Genomic DNA, 22,941 nt, shown 5'->3' on the forward strand with positions numbered 1-22,941 from the left:
AAGTTAGGTAAATACACATTTACCCTTTACTTTAATTTAAATTAAAACTAACCTAATAACTATATAGATCTAATCATACACATCTAATCTAAATGAATCTATTAACCAAAATCAAAAACAAAAATTGGAGGGGAATCGAAATCTTTTAGTTTTGAAAAAAAAAATATTCTTTTCTTCTTCTCTCTTTCTTCGACGTTCCTCGTTCGATTGAAAAACCCATCACTCGTTTTTAATTCATTTTTTGTTAGGGAAAATTGAGTAGAAATCATTAAAATATGGTTTAAATGGAAGTTAAAGTGGCATGTTCGGTTAGGAATAGTTTAAAAAAAACTAGTATTGTAACCGAACATTCTGAAACCAAGAACACGAAGAACACTTCGGTTATCACGAATTTATTTTTTCGTAACCGAACTCCGAGTTCGGTTGGTTCGCAAAAAATAATTTTAATCGAACTTGTCATTGAAAACCAAGATATCGTGTTCGGTTGGTTCGCAAAAAATAGTTTTAACCGAACTCCTTATTTAAAACCAATATATTGTGTTCGGTTGGTTCGCAAAAAATAGTTTTAACAGAACTCCTCATTTAAAACCAATATATTGTGTTCGGTTGGTTCGCAAAAAGTTCTAAAACTAGTTAGTAACCGAACTCTATCCATAATACAAAAAAAAATGTAACCGAACTGTGTTATTTTTCCCACTATGTTGAGTTATGATGTAACCGAACTTTACCTACTCTGTTCGGTTTGTTCGCAAAAAATCTTGACAAACCGAACTCTTCACTAATTCCATACATGTGGAGTTCGGTTAGATATGCTATTGGGTTAAAGTTTGCGAATCAACCGAACATTACTCTGTAAATCCTATAAACAAAGTTCGGTAACATGTCTGTTTACCGAACGATTAAAACCTCCATTAAAGAGCGAGTTCGGTAACCTGCGTGTTTAGAAGAAGTAACCGAACTACACTTTCAGATGAGTTCGGTAACCTGTTCTTCACATAAGGTAACCGAACAAGCCCAAATCTACTGTAAAAATTTACAGTTTTTTGAAAATTTGGAGCAATTCAACCAACATTATCTAAGTTTGAAGCATACCTGGGTACCCAAATACCCTTCCTCCGGTTGTGGTTGGTAAAATCCATCGTTTTTTATGTTTTCCTTCTTCATCTTCTCTAACTTTACTCTCTCAATAATTCTACTTATTTTAAAAAAAAAAACATCTGATTTTTTAATCTCACTAATTATATTTAACTTAATCATCTCACTAATCATTACACTAACTATTATTAACACTAACTAATCATTACCCAAAATTAATCAGGCGGGTAATTTAGGTATTAGTATAAATATCTAGATAAGGGGTGACCTAGATTTACTTCTAATGTCTTTACCCAAAATAAAACCATGGTTCCCCCAAAAAAACCATAGTCCCCAAAAAATCGTTCTTTTAATTCCTAGACCTCCTTGACATATGGGCTTGCAAATACTGGCCCAAGATTTTATGAAACCTCCTTGTCTTTTGAGCCCATCTTTGTTCCACCAAAAATGTCTTTGAATCTTATCCAATGGGCCTAAAGTTTCTTTGGGAAGAGCTACGACTTGCATTTGATACGTTGGATAAGCTTGGAGAATAGATTTTATCAACATTGTTCGACCTGCCTGAGAGATGTTTTGATTTCCAGCCTTGAAGTGTGAAGTCATATTTTTTGGATCAGAGGTTCAGAGATTTCTTTTCTATTCTTGTCAAAGAATAATGGAGTACCTATATATCTGTCGTTTTTCATCATCAACGAGACCTTTAAAAATCTTGTTATTATTTTTCCATGTCTAGGATGGATCATGGGACTAAAGTATATCCCATATTTTTGCAGATTTAGCATTTGTCCCATTATATCGCCAAAAATTGCTAGATATCTAGTATATTAGATCACACAAGGTATGTTGATATTGCAAAGATTGTGGTATACTTGGTACCCTCATCATTTCTGAAAAGACGGTACCCAAATACACCACAATCTTTTAAATATCAACCTATAAGTCCTATACAAAGTGTGATCGTATATGGACAAAGTCGAGATAATAAAATAACTATGGTGTACAATTTGTATGATCATCTATGGATACGAGATCGATACAATACAACAACAAAGTGTTCACTTTATAATATGTACGGTATAAAACCGAAACACTATAAGATCAATATCAAGTGACTAGGATTAATGTACATGTTTTATTTACTTTAGATTATAATAAACAAATTATAATTGCGGAATAATAAAGTATATGACACAACAAGATTTTGTTAACAAGGAAATCGCAAATGCAGAAAAACCTCGGGACCTATTCCAGTTTTGAATACTCTCATAATTAAGTCGTTATACAAAATATAATACCAACTTCGTATAGTTGAGACCAAGTAGATTATTCTAGTTACTTAGTTTCCTCGGTATCCCTACGCCTTCGACTTCCAGAGTCACGCACGTGAATCACCAATCCTTTTGATCGTATTCCAAATAGCAAAGGATAAAGTTGTTTGGTAACCACTCTATTCAATATTTGGTAAGAAGATATTCATGAGTCGTTGACAAAGGGTCTTCCGTTTAAAATAATAAACTCCTTTGTCTGGTTAGATCAATCTAAAAGTTTGATCCCGAAATAACCAATTTCTAGATTCGCAATCAATCAATATAGAACTCAAATAGTAACTATAAAGCAATGCCGATCTTACACAACTAGACAATCAAGTCTATCAAAGATAATCACGATTCTAGTTGGATCCCATCTGCTCAAGGTTTGTGCACCATTTTCACAAGATACGAAAACTAATAAGAAAATCTTATTCGTCTTGAAATCTTCAATTGCCTTCAATAACCTGAACAACATAACTTGAATCCTTTTGTGATCAATCACACACAACTTAGTTAGAGTCGCTTGATTAAAATTACTAGAGTCAACTTCGTTTAGGCTAGACTAGAAAGTCTAGGAATGTTGAGACATACACGTATTACTCTGAAAAAAGTGAAGGCGCACCGACTACAGCGAAGACATCATCCTTTTACTAGAGGTTAGTGATACTGACTTGACTTGCGTCCGATCCTATCATTTCTCTCAAGTCGTTTAAGATTGAAGACATAATTAATATGCAAGGTTATATATATATGATACTCTAGTATTAGACTTGGTCATATTAGTATGATCAAAGTGTCAAGGAAGTGTATTGAATTAAGAAGTTGTTGATGGTGGTTTTTAGCTTAGGGTTAAAATCGTAAAACCGCACATCTGACATGACGTCACTATGACCATTAACACATTTATTGAATCGATAAGCATGCCTACGTAAGAATTACCAGGGTACCTTTTTTTATGTGTCATGTTCCACGGCAGAACTCTTAACATTGACCGACATCATCTATGCCAAACCCTAGTTCTCATGCTACCGTGCCAAGGCATGCCAACCATGCCAGCCACATCTCTGCGCCAAGGCATGCCAACCATTCAAGCCGCACCACTGTGCCAAAGGAAAACCATGCCAACAACATCTCCGCGCCAAGGCATGCCAGCCGCACCACTGTGCCAATGAAAAATCATGCCAACCACATATCCGCGCAAGGCATGCCAACCATGCCAGCCACATCTCCGTGCCAAGGCATGCCAACCATGCCAGCCGCACCACTGTGTCAATGGCAAACCATGCTAGCCGCACCATGCGCCAATGGAATGCCAAACCCTTGTCCCCACCATGCCAAGCCAACCGCACCTTACCTTGGCCCCAACCATGCTAGCCGCACCATGCGCCAATGGCATGCCAAACCCTTGGCCCCACCATGCCAGGTCAACCGCACCTTGCCCCCACCATGCCAAGCCGTCCGTGCCAAACCCTTGGCCCCACTATGCCAAGCCATCCGCGCCATTTTCCCTGGACCCACCATGCGGCTACCAAAACGAAGGCATGTGACGATCAACGGCCACCCTTCCATCCTATATGCAAATCCTAGCCGTCCAAGGTCGCCAAACAACGCATGGTAACCTTCGGCCAAAAATCCTAGTTTTGGCCACGCCAAACCGCACCAAGGCATGCCATGCCACATGTTCCAATGGCATGCCAACCATCTTGCCGCGCCATACCATGCCGGCCTTCCCTACGCGGCTACCAAAATGAAGGTGTGCGACGATCAACGACCACCCTTCCATCCTAGATGCAAATCCTAGATGTCCAAGGTCGCCAAACCACGCATGGTAACCTTTGGCCCAAAGCTCTAGTTTTGGCCACGCCAAACCGCGCCAAGGCATGCCATGCCACATGTGCCAATGACATGCCAACCATCTTGCCGCGCCATACCATGCCGGCATTCCCTATGCGGCTACCAAAACAAAGGCGTGCGACGATCAACGGCCACCCTTCCATCCTAGATGCAAATCCTAGCCATCCAAGGTCGCCAAACAACGCATGGTAACCTTTAGCCCAAAACCCTAGTTTTGGCCACGCCAAACCGCGCGAAGGCATGCCAATGGCATGCCAACCACCTTGTCGCGCCATACCATGCCGCCCTTCCCTACGCGACTACCAAAACGAAGGTGTGCGACGATCAACGACCACCCTTCCATCCTAGATGCAAATCCTAGCCTTCCAAGGTCGCCAAACCACGCATGGTAACCTTTGGCCCAAAAGTCTAGCTTTGGCCACGCCAAACCGCGCCAAGGCATGTCATGCCAACTACCTTGCCACGCCATACCATGCCGGCCTTCCCTATGTGGCTACCAAAACGAAGGCGTGCGACGATCAACAGCCACCCTTCCATCCTAGATGGGAATCCTAGCCGTCTAAGGTTGCCAAACAACGCATGGTAACCTTTGGCCCAAAACCCTAGTTTTGGCAACGCCATACCGGCCTTCCCTATGCGGCTACCAAAACAAAGGCCTGGAATAATCAATGACCACTTTTTCATCTAAGGTGCAGAACTTAGCCGTCCAAGGTTACCAGCTAATGCATGGAAACCTTTGGCCCTAGTTTGGCCGCGCCTAAACAAAGCCAAAACCCTAACTTTTGGCCGCGCCTAAACTAGGCCATATTAAAGCCATACTGATCATGCTTTCATGCCACTGGCTACCAAACAAAGGGTTGCAATAATCAACGGCTACCTTTCTTTTTAAGATGCAAAATCTCGACCGTCGAAGGTCACCACCGAGCCGGCAAGTCTCTCAAGCTCAACTTGCCAGACAACAACAACGTGCTACATGTTTTCCACGAAAACACTCGAGACATCAACACATGTCACAAACTGGGGGATGCTCATTAGGTATTGGTTTGGCGGTTTACAGCGTGCGGCGTACACTACGCACGTTATAAAAAAGTGTCATAAGGATGAGGCGGTTAGTAAATACATGGAGTAATGGTGAAACACTTTCTTTTATGGAACATCAATTCCATGCGTTACCGGTTACCACCTCCTCCCATTTACTCACCCGTTTTCCATTTCTTAATGAGACCGGAGTACGTTTCACTTTGACTTGTATAAATAGGCATTACCTATTTCCACCTAAAACAAGTTTTGGTCAGGAGCATACAACACTCCGAAATCACCTGTTAGCTTTCCCATCTTTTAGCTTACGCTTTCTGATACAAATCAAAACAACTACTCTTCCAGAATCAACTATTCTGGTCTCAACACTCTCTTCGCTTCCCTCCCCAAAACCAACCCTTCTCCTCCACTTTGTGACCGAAGCAAGTCTGGAACGACCATTTCTTGGTTTAGGCCGTACTTGTACATATTGATCTCTCGAACCTAAAGTACTCCCTTGCAGTACATTGTTTAGGGTTTAGACTTGTTTCTCACCCACATCACACGAAATTACCGAAACCAAACAGAAGTATAATGTTTATCATTTGAACTTCATAAATACGTCGATATTGAAAACACGAGGGTACCCAAATACACCACAGTCTTTTATTTATCAACCTATAAGTCTTTTACCAAGTGTGATCGTCTATGGACTAAGTCGAGATAATACAACAACTTCGATACATACTTCGCGTGATCGCCTATGGATACGAGATCGAGATAATACAACAACAAGATCACTTGTGTGATTGACTATGGATTCAAGATCGAGACGATACGACAACGAAGTGATCACTTGATAATAGGTTCGGCAATAACCGAAACTCTATAAAATCAATATCAAGTGTTATGGATTAACATACAAGTGCAATTTACTTAAAATTATATAAACCAAATACAATTCCGGAAAAGTAAAGTAAATGGCACAACAAGATTTTGTTAACGAGGAAACCCCAAATGCAGAAAAACCCCGGGACCTTGTCCAGTTTTGAATACTCTCAGAGTTAAGCCACTGTACAAAATATAATACCAACTTCGTATAATTGAGATCAAGCAGACTACCCCTAGCTACTTAGTTTTCTCAATATCCTTTCTCATTCGACTTCTAGAGTCACGCACGTGAATCACCAATCCTTTAGATCGAATTCTAAATAGTAAAGGATAAATCTGTTTGGTAACCACTCTCAATCTTGGTAATAAGATATTAATGAGTCGTTGACAAAGGATCTTCTGTTTAATCTAATAAACTCCCTTGTCTGGTTAGATCAATCTATCCTTTGATTACCGAAATAATCAAACAATATATTTGCAATCAATTAGTATAGATCTCAAAGAGAAACTATAAGGTGATGCCGATATCACGCAACAAATCAATCAAATCTATCAAAGATAAACCGATTCTAGTTGGATCCCAGCCGATCAAGGTTTGTGCACACAATTCACAAGATACCAAAACTAATAAGAATAACTTAGTCGTCTTCAAATCTTCGTTTGTCTTCAATAATCTGCATAACACCACTTGAAATCTTTTGTGATCAATCTCGCATCAAACGGAGTCTGTTAACAATGGATCATCACAAGATGTTTTAGATCCGAAAATGGTTCTAAAGATCCCGTCAACACTTTGATATAGTTTGAATGAATTTTATATCAGAAGAGAAGATTCTTAAGAATAAACAAATTAGGTAAAATCAAAGTTTTAGCAACCGTTAGTCAATCAAATCAATAATCGAAAACTACAATAACAATACAATTATCTAGTTTCCCACCAATGGTACTCCTAGAGCTTCTTGATCCCACATAAGTCTTTAAACGAGCGTTCGTAAGAGATTTCACCTAATTAGGATACTTTTCTCTCCAAATAGACGGCTCCACCAGGAACAACAAGAATGAAGTTTGCCTGGCTCTTAGGATAGTTTGCAATAAATGCAAACTCAAGTATTTATACACCAAGGTTGTTTGGACATCAAGGAAATTTCAAAATCAAAAATATTCTCAAGATATCATCATTAAAGTACCTGAAAAAGCGGGGGTCTGACAACCACACACAATATTTCGTTTAAGCAATCTGTATGGACTAACTCCAATATAATTCCAAGAGAATCAACTAGACAGTCAGGCTCAATCAAGGAAAATATATCCAAGAGTTATATCTCTATTTCTCAAATCGATCTGCAATCGAACAGATAGAATCTATGAACTGTATCAATATGAGAAATAACTTGGATGGTACCAAATACCAATATCCAAGCGTCAATCAATTTCAATCAACAACCAAAGGTTGGATTTGCTAATTGATTGAACTACGCACAACCTGTGATATTTCAGTTATATAGAAAATATAATACGAAAAAGAAATAACACAGACACCATAAGTTTTGTTAACGAGGAAACCGAAAATGCAGAAAAACCCCGGGTTCTAGTCCACATTTGAACACCAAATTGTATTAAGCCTCTACAGAATCTAGCCTACTACAAGTTAACTTCAGACTGGAATGTAGTTGAGCCCTAACCAATCTCACACTGATTAATTTAGATTCGTGTTCCTTACGTCTCTGAATCCCAGCAGGACTCTACGCACTTGATTCCCTTAGCTGATCTCACCCACAACTAAGATTTTCTACGATCCAAAGTTGAAGACTTGATAAACAAATCCGTCTCACACAGAAAAGTCAGTTGGAATAGATAAATCTGTCTCCCACAGAAATACCTAAGAAGTTTTTGTTCCGTCTTTTGATAAATCAAGGTGAACATGAACCAATTGATATACCAGACTTATGTTCCCGAAGAACGGCCTAGAAATATCAATCACCTCACAATAACTTAACTATATGGTAGTAGAAAAAGTTATTGTGGAATCACAAAGAATGAGATGAAGAGCTTTGTGATTACCTTTTATATCTTACCTATCGGAGATAAATCTCGAGCAAATCTTAGAGAAGATAGTATTCAATACGATAGAGCAAAGTAAGATCAGAACACGCAACTACAGAGAAAATAGTTGGGTCTGGCTTCAGAATTCCAATGAAGTATTTAAGTCGTTAACCTATAACGGTTTTAGGAAAAACCTAGGTTAAAGGAGAATCGACTCTAGTCGCAACTAGTATCACACAAGAGGTGTGGGGATTAGGTTTCCCAGTTGCTAGAGTTCTCCCTTATATAGTCTTCAAATCAGGGTTTGCAATCAATGTTACCTTGGTAACAAAGCATTCAATATTCATCGTTAGATGGAACCTGATTTAAGATTCAAGATAATATTTTTCCACCATTATATGGTCTTTAGCGTGTTACACACAAATGAAATATACCTTCATTTAGATATGGGTAACCGTACCTAAACATGTATATTGAGTTGGCTCAATAACAGTTAACCGAAATTAGCCATATGAACACTTTTCTCTTAACCTTGTTCATCTTAACACGTCTAGATCAATTGATAATCAAATAAATCTAATTGTGCTACTCAATGAGTTGTTCAATTTTTTATATTCTCATAGAAGTATACAAGACAGAATTGAAGCAAAATCGGATTGATTCAAAAGAATCAGTTCATGAACATTTTAGCCACGGTTTGCAAAGATTGCATTCCTTAATTTATAAATGTATTTTTTCATGAGTATGAAATCATATATAACCGATTTAAGAACTTGAACCACTTAAGTTTTCAAACGGGTACGCGAACTTAAGTTTCGGTCATTGGTCACAAGCCGATAGTTTGAAACGGGATCGCAAACTTGGTCCCCGAACTTCAACAGTTAAATCAGTTTTCGAACGGGTATGCAAACTTAAGTACCCTGACTTAAAAAGTTGAATAAGTTTGCGAACGGGTATGCAAACTTTCGGTCTTGAATTCCGTCAAAACTGTTCGTACACTAAGTACACAAACCGTAATGTATCCAGACATGGGTTTTAGCTCTTAACTCCCATTTCAATCATTTAAACATTTTTAGAAGACGAAAATAGCTGTCTCATACAAACTATTAGCTTATAAGCAATTTTCAAGTGATCGAATGATCAATACGAAATATTCTGAGCCTACATCAAATGACTGTCTCACACAAATCATGTAAGATGTTACCAGGTGATTTTCACGTGATCATCTTTTGACTTTCGTCAAGAATAATGATGAACGTGGTTAAAGCAAAAAGATTACCAATACATATTTCGATAAAGATGTAAGCGAATTAAACTCAACTCGAAATATCAAATATGTATACTGTAAAGTCTATATAACTATACGACTTTTGTCTCAATAGGAGATAGAATAGAATAAACTTCTGAGTGATAGATGAGTTCAAGTATCCACATACCTTTTGTTGATGAAGTTCCACAAGACTCCCTTAGCAGTTCTTTGTCTTCAATCGATGAGCGTCGTGAAGTCTAAAGCTCAACTACACATTCTATCCTAATACGAGACATAACTATAAGTAGACTAGAATCAAGACTTATAGTTTTGACAACTAAACTTGATAAACAAGCTTAAGATAAAAACGCTTTCGAGTTCGACCGAGCAGTGCTCTAACAATATCTAATTTCGGTTTTCCTATTTCCACTTAAATCCCAAACCATATTTTCCGAAAACTCTCATAGAAAACTTCTATTATTAATCTAGCACATTAACTAATAATATTTTCCATAGGACATGCTTTAATTGCTGGTAGTTAAAACATGTATGATGAAAATCATAATGAAATGCTTTTCACTTTTTCGGACATGGGATCACCTTGAGTATCAAGGAACATCTTTGAATAATAAATGATAAGAGTTATGTACATGTTCAAATAATGTCGACATCTTGAAGTTTCTTAGCAAACCCTAATTCCAAACTTCACATAAAACATACAGAGATATGTGAATATTGGAAACTCGGTTTTGCATTTTTGGATCAGTTGTACCAACCTCACAATGTAGGTTGTGATGGGTTATACCATGTTTCCCAAACTATGTTGTGACTGATTACACCTTTCTTCTCAGCGGTAGCTTGTGAGGGGTTACACCTTACTTCCTGAGAATCTTTCGATTTTGGAATTTCCTTGTTGTCCAAACAACCATGGTCTATCGATAGAGAAGTTTTTCATTCTTGAAAACTATCCTTAGCCAGGCGAACTTCATTGTTTCCGGCGTAGCCGACTACTAGTATTACTTGTAATACTATATCAGAGAGGAGAGTACCCTAATTAAGCGAAATCTCTTATATTCACCTATTTAAAAGACTTCTTTGGGGTCAAGAATCTCTAGCAAGTACGTTGACGGGAAACTAGACAAGAGCATTGTTATTTAGTTTTCGATTATTGATTTGATTGACTAATGGTTGTTAAAACTTTGATTGCACCTAGTTTGATTATTCTTGAGGTATTTTTCTTATGGCATAAGGTCATTCAAACTAGATCAAAGTATCTACGGGATCTTCAGAACAATTTTTTGATTTAAAGATAATTTGTTATTATCCATTGTTAACAGACTCCGTTCTGTACGAGATCGATCATTAGTGGAATCAAGTTTTTTGTGTGCAGGTACAATTGAAGACAATAATATTTTTCTTATTTGTTTTGCATCTTGAGATATTACTTTAGGAAAAGTAAGATTTCTTCTTTCTGCATTCTCCAAGACTTGCAAGGCTGCTTTTTCCAACTTCAGCTTTTCAGTCAATTCAGCGATCCTAGCCATTTTCTTCACCACAACATCACTGGTAAAAGGTATATTGTTCTCTACTGCATACTTGATGGTATCGATCCTTTGACGAAGCCACTTCAAGTTAAAACCAAATTCTTCGGATTTTTTCAAGTTTTACTCCCAATCAAAGAGTACATCTTGAGTAACAGTACTTCTATCCCTGGTTCGTATATCATCTACTATTAGAGCATAGATCGGTTGAACCCACCAAGCGTTGGTATGTCAAGTTTGGTTGTCATATTTTAGTGAACCAAAAGTCATTTTAAGAGTCGCTTGATTATGTACTAGAGTCAACTTCGTATAGGCTAGCTTGAAAGTATTAGGATATGAGACATTACAAGTATTGCGAAGACTTGAAGAAGTGAAGAAACAAGGAGCTACAACGACAACATCATCCTTCCATTTGAGGTTAGTGATATTTGACTTGAACTGTTTCATTCTCTAACGTATCTTTCAAGTCGTGCATATTGAAAACAAAACTGCGAAGCATGAACACTCTAGATAGACATAATATTAAGGAATACAATACGAGGTTTATTGCTTAACCATTAAACTTTGTAGATGATAGGTGTCTAAAACACCTTGATTTTATATCTATTGTTTATGATTTCCTTGCTATTTCTCTTGTAAAATATGTATCTTATGTTACTTTTGAGTATTTAGGTACTTTGGAATCCTTTGGAGCAAAAGAAGGAGAAATCGTCCAGTTGGATCGTAAAACGCAAAAAGCTCAATGCACATGCTAATGATGTTTGGAGCCAGCTAAGTACGCAGCAAAGAAGAGGAAGAATTAGCTGTCAGTTCCCCAGAACTGACAGTTGAGCAAGAAAGTGGATATGCAATCAGTCGTCTGACAGGCCAAATGAAATCTGAACAGCCCTTATCATTTCACCAGGGTGGATTATCAAAGTCTCTTCCTACATAATACCTAGAATTCAGAGAAGTGTTTATTTCCTCTTTTTATTATGTTACCTGAATTCGAGAGATAAAAGGGACTCCGAGAGTTTGAGATGCAGAAATAAGAGAATCGATGAAGAAACTGATGGGGTTTTTGAATTTGTTGCAGTCAAGAACATGAGATGAAGAAAAATTACAGCTGCTACTGTTGATGTTGGTTAATGGAGTTAGGGTTCTGCTGAGTTTGAATTCTCAATCGAGAACTCAGTTGAAGAATTAATGAGTTAGAACGAATCAGGAGTGGGTTTAACTAAGATTTGAAGTTCCAGCAGAGTAAGAGAAGAATTGTGTTGTATCCCTACAATAAGTAGACAAACAGATGTATAGAATTGGTGATAAACACCTCCTAAATCAATAGATTCAGGCCAAATCTGAGTTCAGAGAACACATCCATTAAGAACAAGGCTCTTATTTGATAATTGATAATCGATTAGGTTTCAATACAGACTGACTCAGATTTTATAAGGCTAAGTTTCCAAATTAATCCAACGGCCAAGACTGAGCCAAATGGTTCTCATCTAACCCTCCCTTACATAGATAAAGACACTAATTCCTAAGTTAAATACTACTAACAAAAACTACTACTCAAGACTGACAGCTAGCATGATAATGGCACTCTTTCTCATATATATAAGTATACAACATTCCACCCCCCTTGAAAACATCCTTGTCCTCAAGGATGAGTGTAAAAAGAACCGTCCTGTGATCATATGACTCTCTAGTCCGCCCTAGAAATTAATCCACATGGTTACTTTGAGCAGGATTTGAGATGCCATTCTTGTACGCCATTCCGCCGAGTGAACAGGTGCTTTATCATCAGTATTATCATCTTGATAGATAAGTAACATTAGGAAAACGACTATATCAAGCATGGGTCTTGGTGTCTAACCACTGGACGTTGCAATCTGTCTGTGTCTCTCCACGAGTAACTACTTGAGCTGGGAAGATAGTTGTTCGAAGGGTGATGCAAGTATTATTGCAAATATAACAGCTGATGGCCTGAATTTTTCAGTTGACCCCAGATTAGTATGCTGGCACACTTTGGTGTGCTACACAATTACCCCTCTGACAACAAGGTGGGCTGCTTGTAAGTTTTTGTTAGTTGCACCCTCTCCTCCTCTGCCATTATCTCGCATAAGTTGACAATGAATTAAATATTTGGCTGTAGGATCGAAGTAAAACTTATGATGCTCAAACACTTCAGTATATACTTGAGTAGACACTCCCACAAGTATGCAATTTATGAGCAAAACATCCCAGTTTACTGTGTATCTTTCTCGCAAAGAAACCATTGTCCATTTATCAAACTCCAACTGGATAAAACCTTTCACTGTTTGAAACCCCAGACACCATAGTTGGTAGTGAAATCTGAATTTCCATCTTAAGTAATCTACCCTTACCAACTTGTGTAGAATGTTAAGTACCACGAGCAAGACTTGAATTCCAACCATATTTGCTACATTCGAGCCATGTGGAAGCACAGTGAGCAAAAACGGTATAGGAGAATATGTCGAGTCCTGATTCTTCCCGGTTGAGTACATAGGAGCCTTCACTTGGCGACATCCTGGTTGTCTAATAAGAGCTTGAATAGTGTTGTAAGACTCTTGTGAAGTAGTATGTAAACCAAGTGGAAGCTGCAAGAGACTATCAGCATTACCATAATTCCGTATCCACACTATATTCCCAACCAAGTCAGCAAACAGTTCCTGGGTCAAAAACTGAATAACAGTAACACACTTGGTTGCAGGCCCAAGTTGAATGTTAACAAATAGATCAAGTGCCTTAGCAGTCTTTCAAAATATAATGCAAGATGATCCACTTGCAAATTGATGATGGACCTCAACTTTGTAGAACATGTTGCGTCTATAATTTCCGTTTTCGTCAAAGCACACAACCAAGATAAAATTGTTATCAATCCAGCTAGCATTTCTCAGACTCCACAAATCAGGTGGAACCAATTTAAACTTCCACCTCCAATACTCCAGTAACAGTCTCACATGAAGAATATGATGTACCAAGAGCAAGATCTGAATGCTCAATCTGCTTACAAACTGCAATAATTCCTTTCTCTTCGATAACTCACCATAAAGGACCTTGGTAGTAGGAGGTGAACTAAGTTGGGGCCGTGAAAGAATGACATCTGCACCAACTGTTGTACTCCAGAAACACATAGGAAAAAAACTGGATTCCCACTGCAAGGATACTACAGCCAGCCACCCATGAAGAATTTGAATTCCCATGAGAAGGAGCTGAGCTCTCAACCTCCATAAAAACTTTCTGGTGCATATATAAGCTTCCCTTGCTTGATATACCCAACCCCACCAATAAAAAGTGCCGAAGAGAAAAATTTGAGCTATATCACTAGGGTGAAGATAATGTAAGCAACGAAAGAATTTGAAACTTCTTCATTAAAACCTGGCGCACATCACCTTGGCTAGCAACTAAAATCACGAGCAATTCTACATGAAATTTTTTCACAGAAATAGACAGCAGTATATCGTCTTCTTTCCCATTCAAACTCCACCATCCGATACAATCTGGATATTCATATTGAGCATCAAGCAAAGAACAATCACCATAAATGACAGACTTAGAAAATTCTTCCGTAGGTAATTCATAAAAATGAGCACTACCATCAGTAATACTCCTCAGCCACAATAGCAAGCATTTCCTGTGCCTTCCCATGTTTAACCTTCCATGCCAAAACAAGTGAAAAATTCTAATTATATCTGGCATTTTAACAAACAACTTCCTCTCAGCATAAACTTCAGCATCATTAACACGTCAAAAATGAATTGATTGTATAGATGAAAAATCTAATTTATACCCAAAACTAAGATGTAATCGGAGAGCCAATTTATCAACACATTTACCACGATCAAATAACGAACGAGAATCATGAAGTTCAATGTGAAAACAAGCCATACCAAGGATTTTGCTATGAAGAAAGAGAAACTCGGTTAAACATCCAACATTGTGATGGGTCTCTGAAAAAATTTGAACGCAATTTCTCACAAGGAATTCATTCACGCCATTGTTTATGAACTGATTCACTTCCCCGATTCTGAATTCATTTGACCGAATGACTTCAATAACATCAGTTTTCACCACTTTCTCATACTGTAAACTCTTACCAACAGACATATCATTCTTCTTATGAAACAAAAATGATGGAATTAACCCTAAATTGAGAGAACCTTCTTCTTCGTCGACATCAGAATAAAGCAACTCGAAATCGGGAGAATCACCTACTTCAATGACAGTAGAAGAATTGAATCGACCACGTTTGACTTTGTAGAGGCTTTTTCATCTGAAATAGATTGAGAAAGGGTGGGAAAAAATTCATCCAAGGTATTATTGAAGTTGCGATTATATTCTTGAAAGATGTCGAAAGTGTTTGCAGAGGAAGCAAGCTTAGCAGTTAGATCTGTTGATGACGCCTCTAAAGATGCTTTTAGTTTTTGATCCATGATAAAAAAAAATTGACTGATTTTGAATGGATAGAACGACTCTGATGCCAATTGTTGTATCCCTGCAACAAGTAGACAAACAGATGGATAGAATTGGTGATAAACACCTCCTAAATCAAAAGATTCAGGCCAAATCTGAGTTCAGAGAACACAACCATTAAAGAACAAGGTTCTTAAATGATAATTGATAATCGATTAGGTTGCAATACAGATTGACTCAGACTTTATAAGGCTAAGTTTCCAAACTAATCCAACGGCCAAGACTGAGCCAAATGGTTCTCATCTAACCCTCCCTTACATAGATAAAGGCACTAATTCCTAAGTTAAATACTACTAACAAAAACTACTACTCAAGACTGACAATTAGCATGATAAGGGCACTCTTTCTCATATATAAGTATACAACATTCCACCCCCCTTGAAAACATCCTTGTCCTCAAGGATGAGTGTAAAAAGAACCGTCCTGTGATCATATGACTCTCAAGTCCTCCCTAGATATTAATCCACATGGTTACCTTGAGCAGGATTTGAGATGCCATTCTTGTACGCCATTCCGCCGAGTGAACAAGTGCTTTATCATCAGTATTATAATCTTGATAGATAAGTAACATTAGGAAAATGACTCTATCAATCATGGGCCCTGGTGTCTAACCACCGGACGTTGCAATCTGTCCGCGGCTCTCCACAAGTAACTTCTTGAGCTGGGAAGCTAGTTGTTCGAAGGGTGATGCAAGTATTATTGCAAATATAACAGCTGATGGCCTGAAATTTTCAATTGACCCCAGATTAGTATGCTGAAACACTTTGCTGTGCTACACAATTACCCCTCTGACAACAAGGTGGGCTGCTTGTAAGTTTTTGTTAGTTGCACCCTCTCCTCCTCTGCCATTATCTCGCATAAGTTGACAATGAATCAAATATTTGGCTGTATGATCGAAATAAAACTTATGATGCTCAAACACTTCAGTATATACTTGAGTAGACACTCCCACAAGTATGCAATTGATGAGCAAAACATCCCAGTTTACTGTGTATCTTTCTCGCAAAGAAACCATCGTCCATTTATCAAACTCCTACTGGATAAAACCTTTCACTGTTTGAAACCCCAGACACCATAGTTGGTAGTGAAATCTGAATTTCCATCTTAAGTAATCCACCCTTACCAACTTGTGTAGAATGTTAAGTACCACGAGCAAGACTTGAATTCCAACCATATTTGCTACATTCGAGCCATGTGGAAGCACAGTGAGCAAAAACGGTATAGGAGAATATGTCGAGTCCTGATTCTTCCCGGTTGAGTACATAGGAGCCTTCACTTGGCGACATCCTGGTTGTCTAATAAGAGCTTGAATAGTTTTGTAGGACTCTTGTGAAGTAGTATGTAAACCAAGTGGAAGCTGCAAGAGACTATCAGCATTACCATAATTCCGTATCCACACTATATTCCCAACCAAGTCAGCAAACAGTTCCTGGGTCAAAAACTGAATAACAGTAACACACTTGGTTGCAGGCCCAAGTTGAATGTTAACAAATAGATCAAGTGCCTTAGCAGTCTTTCAAAATATAATGCAAGATGATCCACTTGCAAATTGATGATGGACCTCAACTTTGTAGAATAGGTTGCGTTTATAATTTCCGTTTTCGTCAAAGAACACAACCAAGATAAAATTGTTATCAATCCAGCTAGCATTTCTCAGACTCCACAAATCAGGTGGAACCAATTTAAACTTCTACCTCCAATACTCCAGTAACAGTCTCACATGAAGAGTATGATGTACCAAGAGCAAGATCTGAATGCTCAATCTGCTTACAAACTGCAATAATTCCTTTCTCTTCGACAACTCACCATAAAAGACCCTGGTAGTAGGAGGTGAACTAAGTTTGGGTGTGAAATAATGACATCTGCACCAACTGTTGTACTCCAGAAACCCATAAGAAATAAACTGGATTCCCACTGCAAGGATACTACAGCCAGCCACCCATGAAGAATTTGAATTCCCATGAGAAGGAGCTGAGCTCTCAACCTCCTTAAAAACTTTCTGGTGCATATATAAGCTTCCCTTGCTTGATATACCCAACCCCACCAATAACAAGTGCTGAAGAGAAAAATTTGAGCTATATCACTAGGGTGAAGTGATAATGTAAGCAACGAAAGAATTTGAAACTTCTTAATTAAAACCTGGTGCACATCACCTTGGCTAGCAACTAAAATCACGAGCAATTCTACATGAAATTTTTTCACAGAAATAGACAGCAGTATATCGTCTTCTTTCCCATTCAAACTCCACCATCCGATACAATCTGGATATTCATATTGAGCATCAAGCAAAGAACAATCACCATAAATGACAGACTTAGAAAACTCTTCCGTAGGTAATTCATAAAAATGAGCACTACCATCAGTAATACTCCACAAATTATTATCAAGCATGTTACCAATCATTTCTTGTGCGATTCCATTGGTAGCTGACTTAACCACCGTGAATATCAAAATAGCAGTTTTCTCAGCCACAATAGCAAGCATTTCCTGTGCCTTCCCATGTTTAACCTTCCATGCCAAAACAAGTGAAAAATTCTAATTATATCTGGCATTTTAACAAACAACTTCCTCTCAGCATAAACTTCAGCATCATTAACATGTAAAAAATGAATTGATTGTATAGATGAAAAATCTAATTCATACCCAAAACTAAGAAGTAATCGGAGAGCCAATTTATCAACACATTTACCACGATCAAATAACGAACGAGAATCATGAAGTTCAATGTGAAAACAAGCCATACCAAGGATTTTGCTATGAAGAAAGAGCAACTCGGTCAAACATCCAACATTGTGATGGGTCTCTGAAAAAATTTGAATGCAATTTCTCACAAGGAATTCATTCACGCCATTGTTTATGAACTGATTCACTTCCCCGATTCTGAATTCATTTGACCGAATGATTTCAATTAAATCAGTTTTCACCGGTTTCTCATACTGTAAACTCTCACCAGCAGACATATCATTCTTCTTATGAAACAAAAGTGATGGAATTAACCCTAAATTGAGAGAACCTTCTTCTTCGTCGACATCAGAAGAAAGCAACTCGAAATCGGGAGATTCACCTACTTCAATGACAGTAGAAGGAATTGAATCGACCATGTTTGACTTTGTAGAGGCTTTTTCATCAGAAATAGATGGAAAAAGGGTGGGAAAAATTTCATCCAACGTATTACTGAAGTTGCGATTATATTCTTGAAAGATGTCGAAAGTGGTTGCAGAGGAAGCAAGCTTAGCAGTTAGATCTGTTGATGACGCCTCTAAAGCTGCTTTTAGTTTTCAATCCATGATAAAAAAAAAATTGACTGATTTTGAATGGATAGAACGACTCTGATGCCAATTGTTGTATCCCTACGACAAGTAGACAAACAGGTGGATAGAATTGGTGATAAACACCTCCTAAATCAATAGATTCAGGCCAAATCTGAGTTCAGAGAACACAACCATTAAAGAACAAGGTTCTTATTTGATAATCGATTAGGTTGCAATACAGACTGACTCAAACTTTATAAGGCTAAGTTTCCAAAATAATCCAACGGACAAGACTGAGCCAAATGGTTCTCATCTAACCCTCCCTTACATAGATAAAGGCACTCATTCCTAAGTTAAATACTACTAACAACAACCACTACTCAAGACTGACAGCTAACATGATAAGGACAATCTTTCTCATATATAAGTATACAACATTCCACCCCCCTTGAGAACATCCTTGTCCTCAAGGATGATTGTAAAAAGAACCGTCCTGTGATTATATGACTCTCAAGTCCGCCCTAGAAATTAATCCACAGGGTTACCTTGAGCAGGATTTGAGATGCCATTCTTGTACGCCATTCCGCCGAGTGAACATGTGCTTTATCATCAGTATTATCATATTGATAGATAAGTAACATTAGGAAAACGACTCTATCAAGCATGGGCCCTGGTGTCTAACCACTGGACGTTGCAATCTGTCCGCGGCTCTCCACGAATAACTTCTTGAGCTGGGAAGCTAGTTGTTCGAAGGGTGATGCAAGTATTATTGCAAATATAATAGCTGATGGACTGAAATTTTCAATTGACCCCAGATTAGTATGCTGGCATACTTTGCTGTGCTACACAATTACCCCTCTGACAACAAGGTGGGCTGCTTGTAAGTTTTTGTTAGTTTCACCCTCTCCTTCTCTGCCATTATCTCGCATAAGTTGACAATGAATTAAATATTTGGCTGTAGGATCGAAGTAAAACTTATGATGCTCAAACACTTCAGTATATACTTGAGTAGACACTCCCACAAGTATGCAATTGATGAGCAAAACATCCCAGTTTACTGTGTATCTCTCCCGCAAAGAAACCATTGTCCATTTATCAAACTCCAACTGGATAAAACCTTTCACTGTTTGAAACCCCAGACACCATAGTTGGTAGTGAAATCTGAATTTCCATCTTAAGTAATCTACCCTTACCAACTAGTGTAGAATCTTAAGTACCACGAGCAAGACTTGAATTCCAACCATATTTGCTACATTCGAGCCATGTGGAAGCACAGTGAGCAAAAACGGTATAGGAGAATATGTCGAGTCCTGATTCTTCCCGGTTGAGTACATAGGAGCCTTCACTTGGCGACATCCTGGTTGTCTAATAAGAGCTTGAATAGTGTTGTAGGACTCTTGTGAAGTAGTATGTAAACCAAGTGGAAGCTGCAAGAGACTATCAGCATTACCATAATTTCGTATCCACACTATATTCCCAACCAAGTCAGCAAACAGTTCCTGGGTCAAAAACTGAATAATAATAACACACTTGGTTGCAGGCCCAAGTTGAATGTTAACAAACAGATCAAGTGCCTTAGCAGCCTTGCAAAACGTAATGTAAGATGATCCACTTGCAAATTGATGATGGACCTCAGCTTTGTAGAACAGGTTGTGTCTATAATTTCCGTTTTCATCAAAGCACACAACCAAGATAAAATGTTATCAATCCAGCTAGCATTTCTCAGACTCCACAAATCAGGTGGAACCAATTTAAACTTCTACCTCCAATACTCCAGTAACAGTCTCACATGAAGAATATGATGTACCAAGAGCAAGATCTGAATGCTCAATCTGCTTGCAAACTGCAATAATTCCTTTCTCTTCGATAACTCACCATAAAGGACCCTGGTAGTAGGAGGTGAACTAAGTTGGGGATGTGAAAGAATGACATCTGCACCAACTGTTTGTAATCCAGAAACCCATAGGAAAGAAACTGGATTCCCACTGCAAGGATACTACAGCCAGCCACCCATGAAGAATTTGAATTCCCATGAGAAGGAGATGAGCTCTCAACCTCCTTAAAAACTTTCTGGTGCATGTATAAGCTGCCCTTGCTTGATATACCCAACCCCACCAATAACAAGTGCTGAAGAGAAAAATTTGAGTTGTATCACTAGGGTGAAGTGATAATGTAAGCAACGAAAGAATTTGAAACTTCTTCATTAAAACCTGGTGCACATCACCTTGGCTAGCAACTAAAATCACGAGCAATTCTACATGAAATTTTTTCACAGAAATAGACAGCAATATATCGTCTTCTTGCCCATTCAAACTCCACCATCCGATACAATCTGGATATTCATATTGAGCATCAAGCAAAGAACAATCACCATAAATGACATACTTAGAAAATTCTTCCGTAGGTAATTCATAAAAATGAACACTACCATCAGTGATACTCCACAAATTATTATCAAGCATGTTACCAATCATTTCTTGTGCGATTTCATTAGTAACTATATTAACCACCGTGAATATCAAAATAGCAGTTTTCTCAGCCACAATAGAAAACATTTCCTGTGCCTTCCCATATTTAACCCTCCATGCCAAAACAAGTGAAAAATTCTAATTCTATCTGGCATTTTAGCAAACAACTTCCTCTCAGCATAAACTTCAGCATCATTAACACGTAAAAAATGAATTTATTGTATAAATGAAAAATCTAATTTATACCCAAAACTAAGAAGTAATCGGAGAAACAATTTATCAACACATTTACCACGATCAAATAACGAGCGAGAATCATGAAGTTCAAAGTGAAAACAAGCCATACCAAGGATTTTGCTATGAAGAAAGAGCAACTCGGTCAAACATCCAACATTTTGATGGGTCTCCGAAAAAATTTGAACGCAATTTCTCACAAGGAATTCATTCACGCCATTGTTTATGAACTGATTCACTTTCCATATTCTGAATTCATTTGACCCAATGACTTTAATAACATCAGTTTTCACCACTTTCTCATACTGTAAACTCTCACAAGCAGACATATCATTCTTCTTATGAAACAAAAGTGATGGAATTAACCCTAAATTGAGAGAACCTTCTTCTTCATCGACATCAGAAGAAAGCAACTCGAAATCGGGAGAATCACCTACTTCAATGACAGTAGAAGGAATTGAATCGACCATGTTTGACTTTGTAGAGGCTTTTTCATCAGAAATAGATGGAGAAAGTGGTTGCAGAGGCTTTGACAGTAGAAGGAATTCATTCACGCCATTGTTTATGAACTGATTCACTTCCCCGATTCCGAATTCATTTGACCGAATGACTTCAATAACATCAGTTTTCACCACTTTCTCATACTGTAAACTCTCACCAGCAGACATATCATTCTTCTCATGAAACAAAAATGAGGGAATTAACCCTAAATTGAGAGAACCTTCTTCTTCATCGACATCAGAAGAAAGCAACTAGAAATCGGGAGAATCACCTACTTTAATGACAGTAGAAGGAATTGAATCGACCACGTTTGACTTTGTAGAGGCGAAAGTGTGGGAAAAATTTCATCCAAGGTATTACTGAAGTTGCGATTATATTCTTGAAAGATGTCGAAAGTGTTTGCAGAGGAAGCAAGCTTAGCAGTTAGATCTGTTGATAACGCCTCTAAAGCTGCTTTTAGTTTTTGATCCATGACAGAAGAAAATTTGACTGATTTTTAATGGATAGAACGACTCTGATGCCAATTGTTGTATCCCTATAACAAGTAGACAAACAGATGGATAGAATTAGTGATAAACACCTCATAAATCAATAGATTCAGGCCAAATCTTAGTTCAGAGAACACAGCCATTAAAGAACAAGGTTCTTATTTGATAATTGATAATCTATTAGGTTGCAATACAGAATGACTCAGACTTTATAAGGCTATGTTGCCAAACTAATCCAACGGCCAAGACTGAGCAAAATGGTTCTCATCTAACCCTCCCTTACATAGATAAAAGCACTCACTTCTAAGTTAAATACTACTAACAATAACTACTATTAAAGACTGACAACTAGCATGATAAGGGCACTCTTTCTCATATATAAGTATACAACAAATTGATGCTCGAAATAATCCAGAGAGGAGATATGGAATTAGTTGAAGTTGTTGCTGTGATTTGAAGCGAGAAGATGAATCAAATGGTAAATTTTCCACAATTGAAGTATGTGTTTGTTGAATGTGAAGAT

The 22,941-nt window shown here is 38.0% G+C and overlaps 1 protein-coding gene across 9 annotated transcripts; it reads right to left on the reverse strand.

Annotated features, from left to right (window-relative positions):
- Positions 1-15,282: 15,282 nt before the first annotated feature.
- Positions 15,283-22,580, reverse strand: LOC113321155. 9 transcript variants are annotated; one of them, XR_003346512.1, is made up of 4 exons: positions 21,542-22,580; positions 18,220-21,059; positions 17,873-17,984; positions 15,283-17,737 (listed from the first exon to the last, which is right to left on the reverse strand). XR_003346512.1 is itself a non-coding variant. In XM_026569044.1 (2 exons), the coding sequence occupies exons 1-2, from the start codon at positions 22,095-22,097 to the stop codon at positions 20,787-20,789; spliced, it is 624 nt and encodes a 207-aa protein (XP_026424829.1). In that variant the 5' UTR covers positions 22,098-22,580; the 3' UTR covers positions 15,283-20,786. The 9 variants fall into 9 exon arrangements, 2 of the variants coding, with proteins under 2 accessions (XP_026424829.1, XP_026424827.1); XR_003346513.1 differs by having other exon boundaries at positions 18,120-21,059; XR_003346514.1 differs by having other exon boundaries at positions 15,283-17,532; positions 17,630-17,737; positions 17,873-21,059.
- Between the last annotated feature and the right edge of the window lie 361 nt (positions 22,581-22,941).

The sequence above is a fragment of the Papaver somniferum genome, chromosome 11 (genome assembly GCF_003573695.1).
Source record: "Papaver somniferum cultivar HN1 chromosome 11, ASM357369v1, whole genome shotgun sequence".
In the NCBI taxonomy this organism is placed as follows: Eukaryota; Viridiplantae; Streptophyta; class Magnoliopsida; order Ranunculales; family Papaveraceae; genus Papaver; species Papaver somniferum.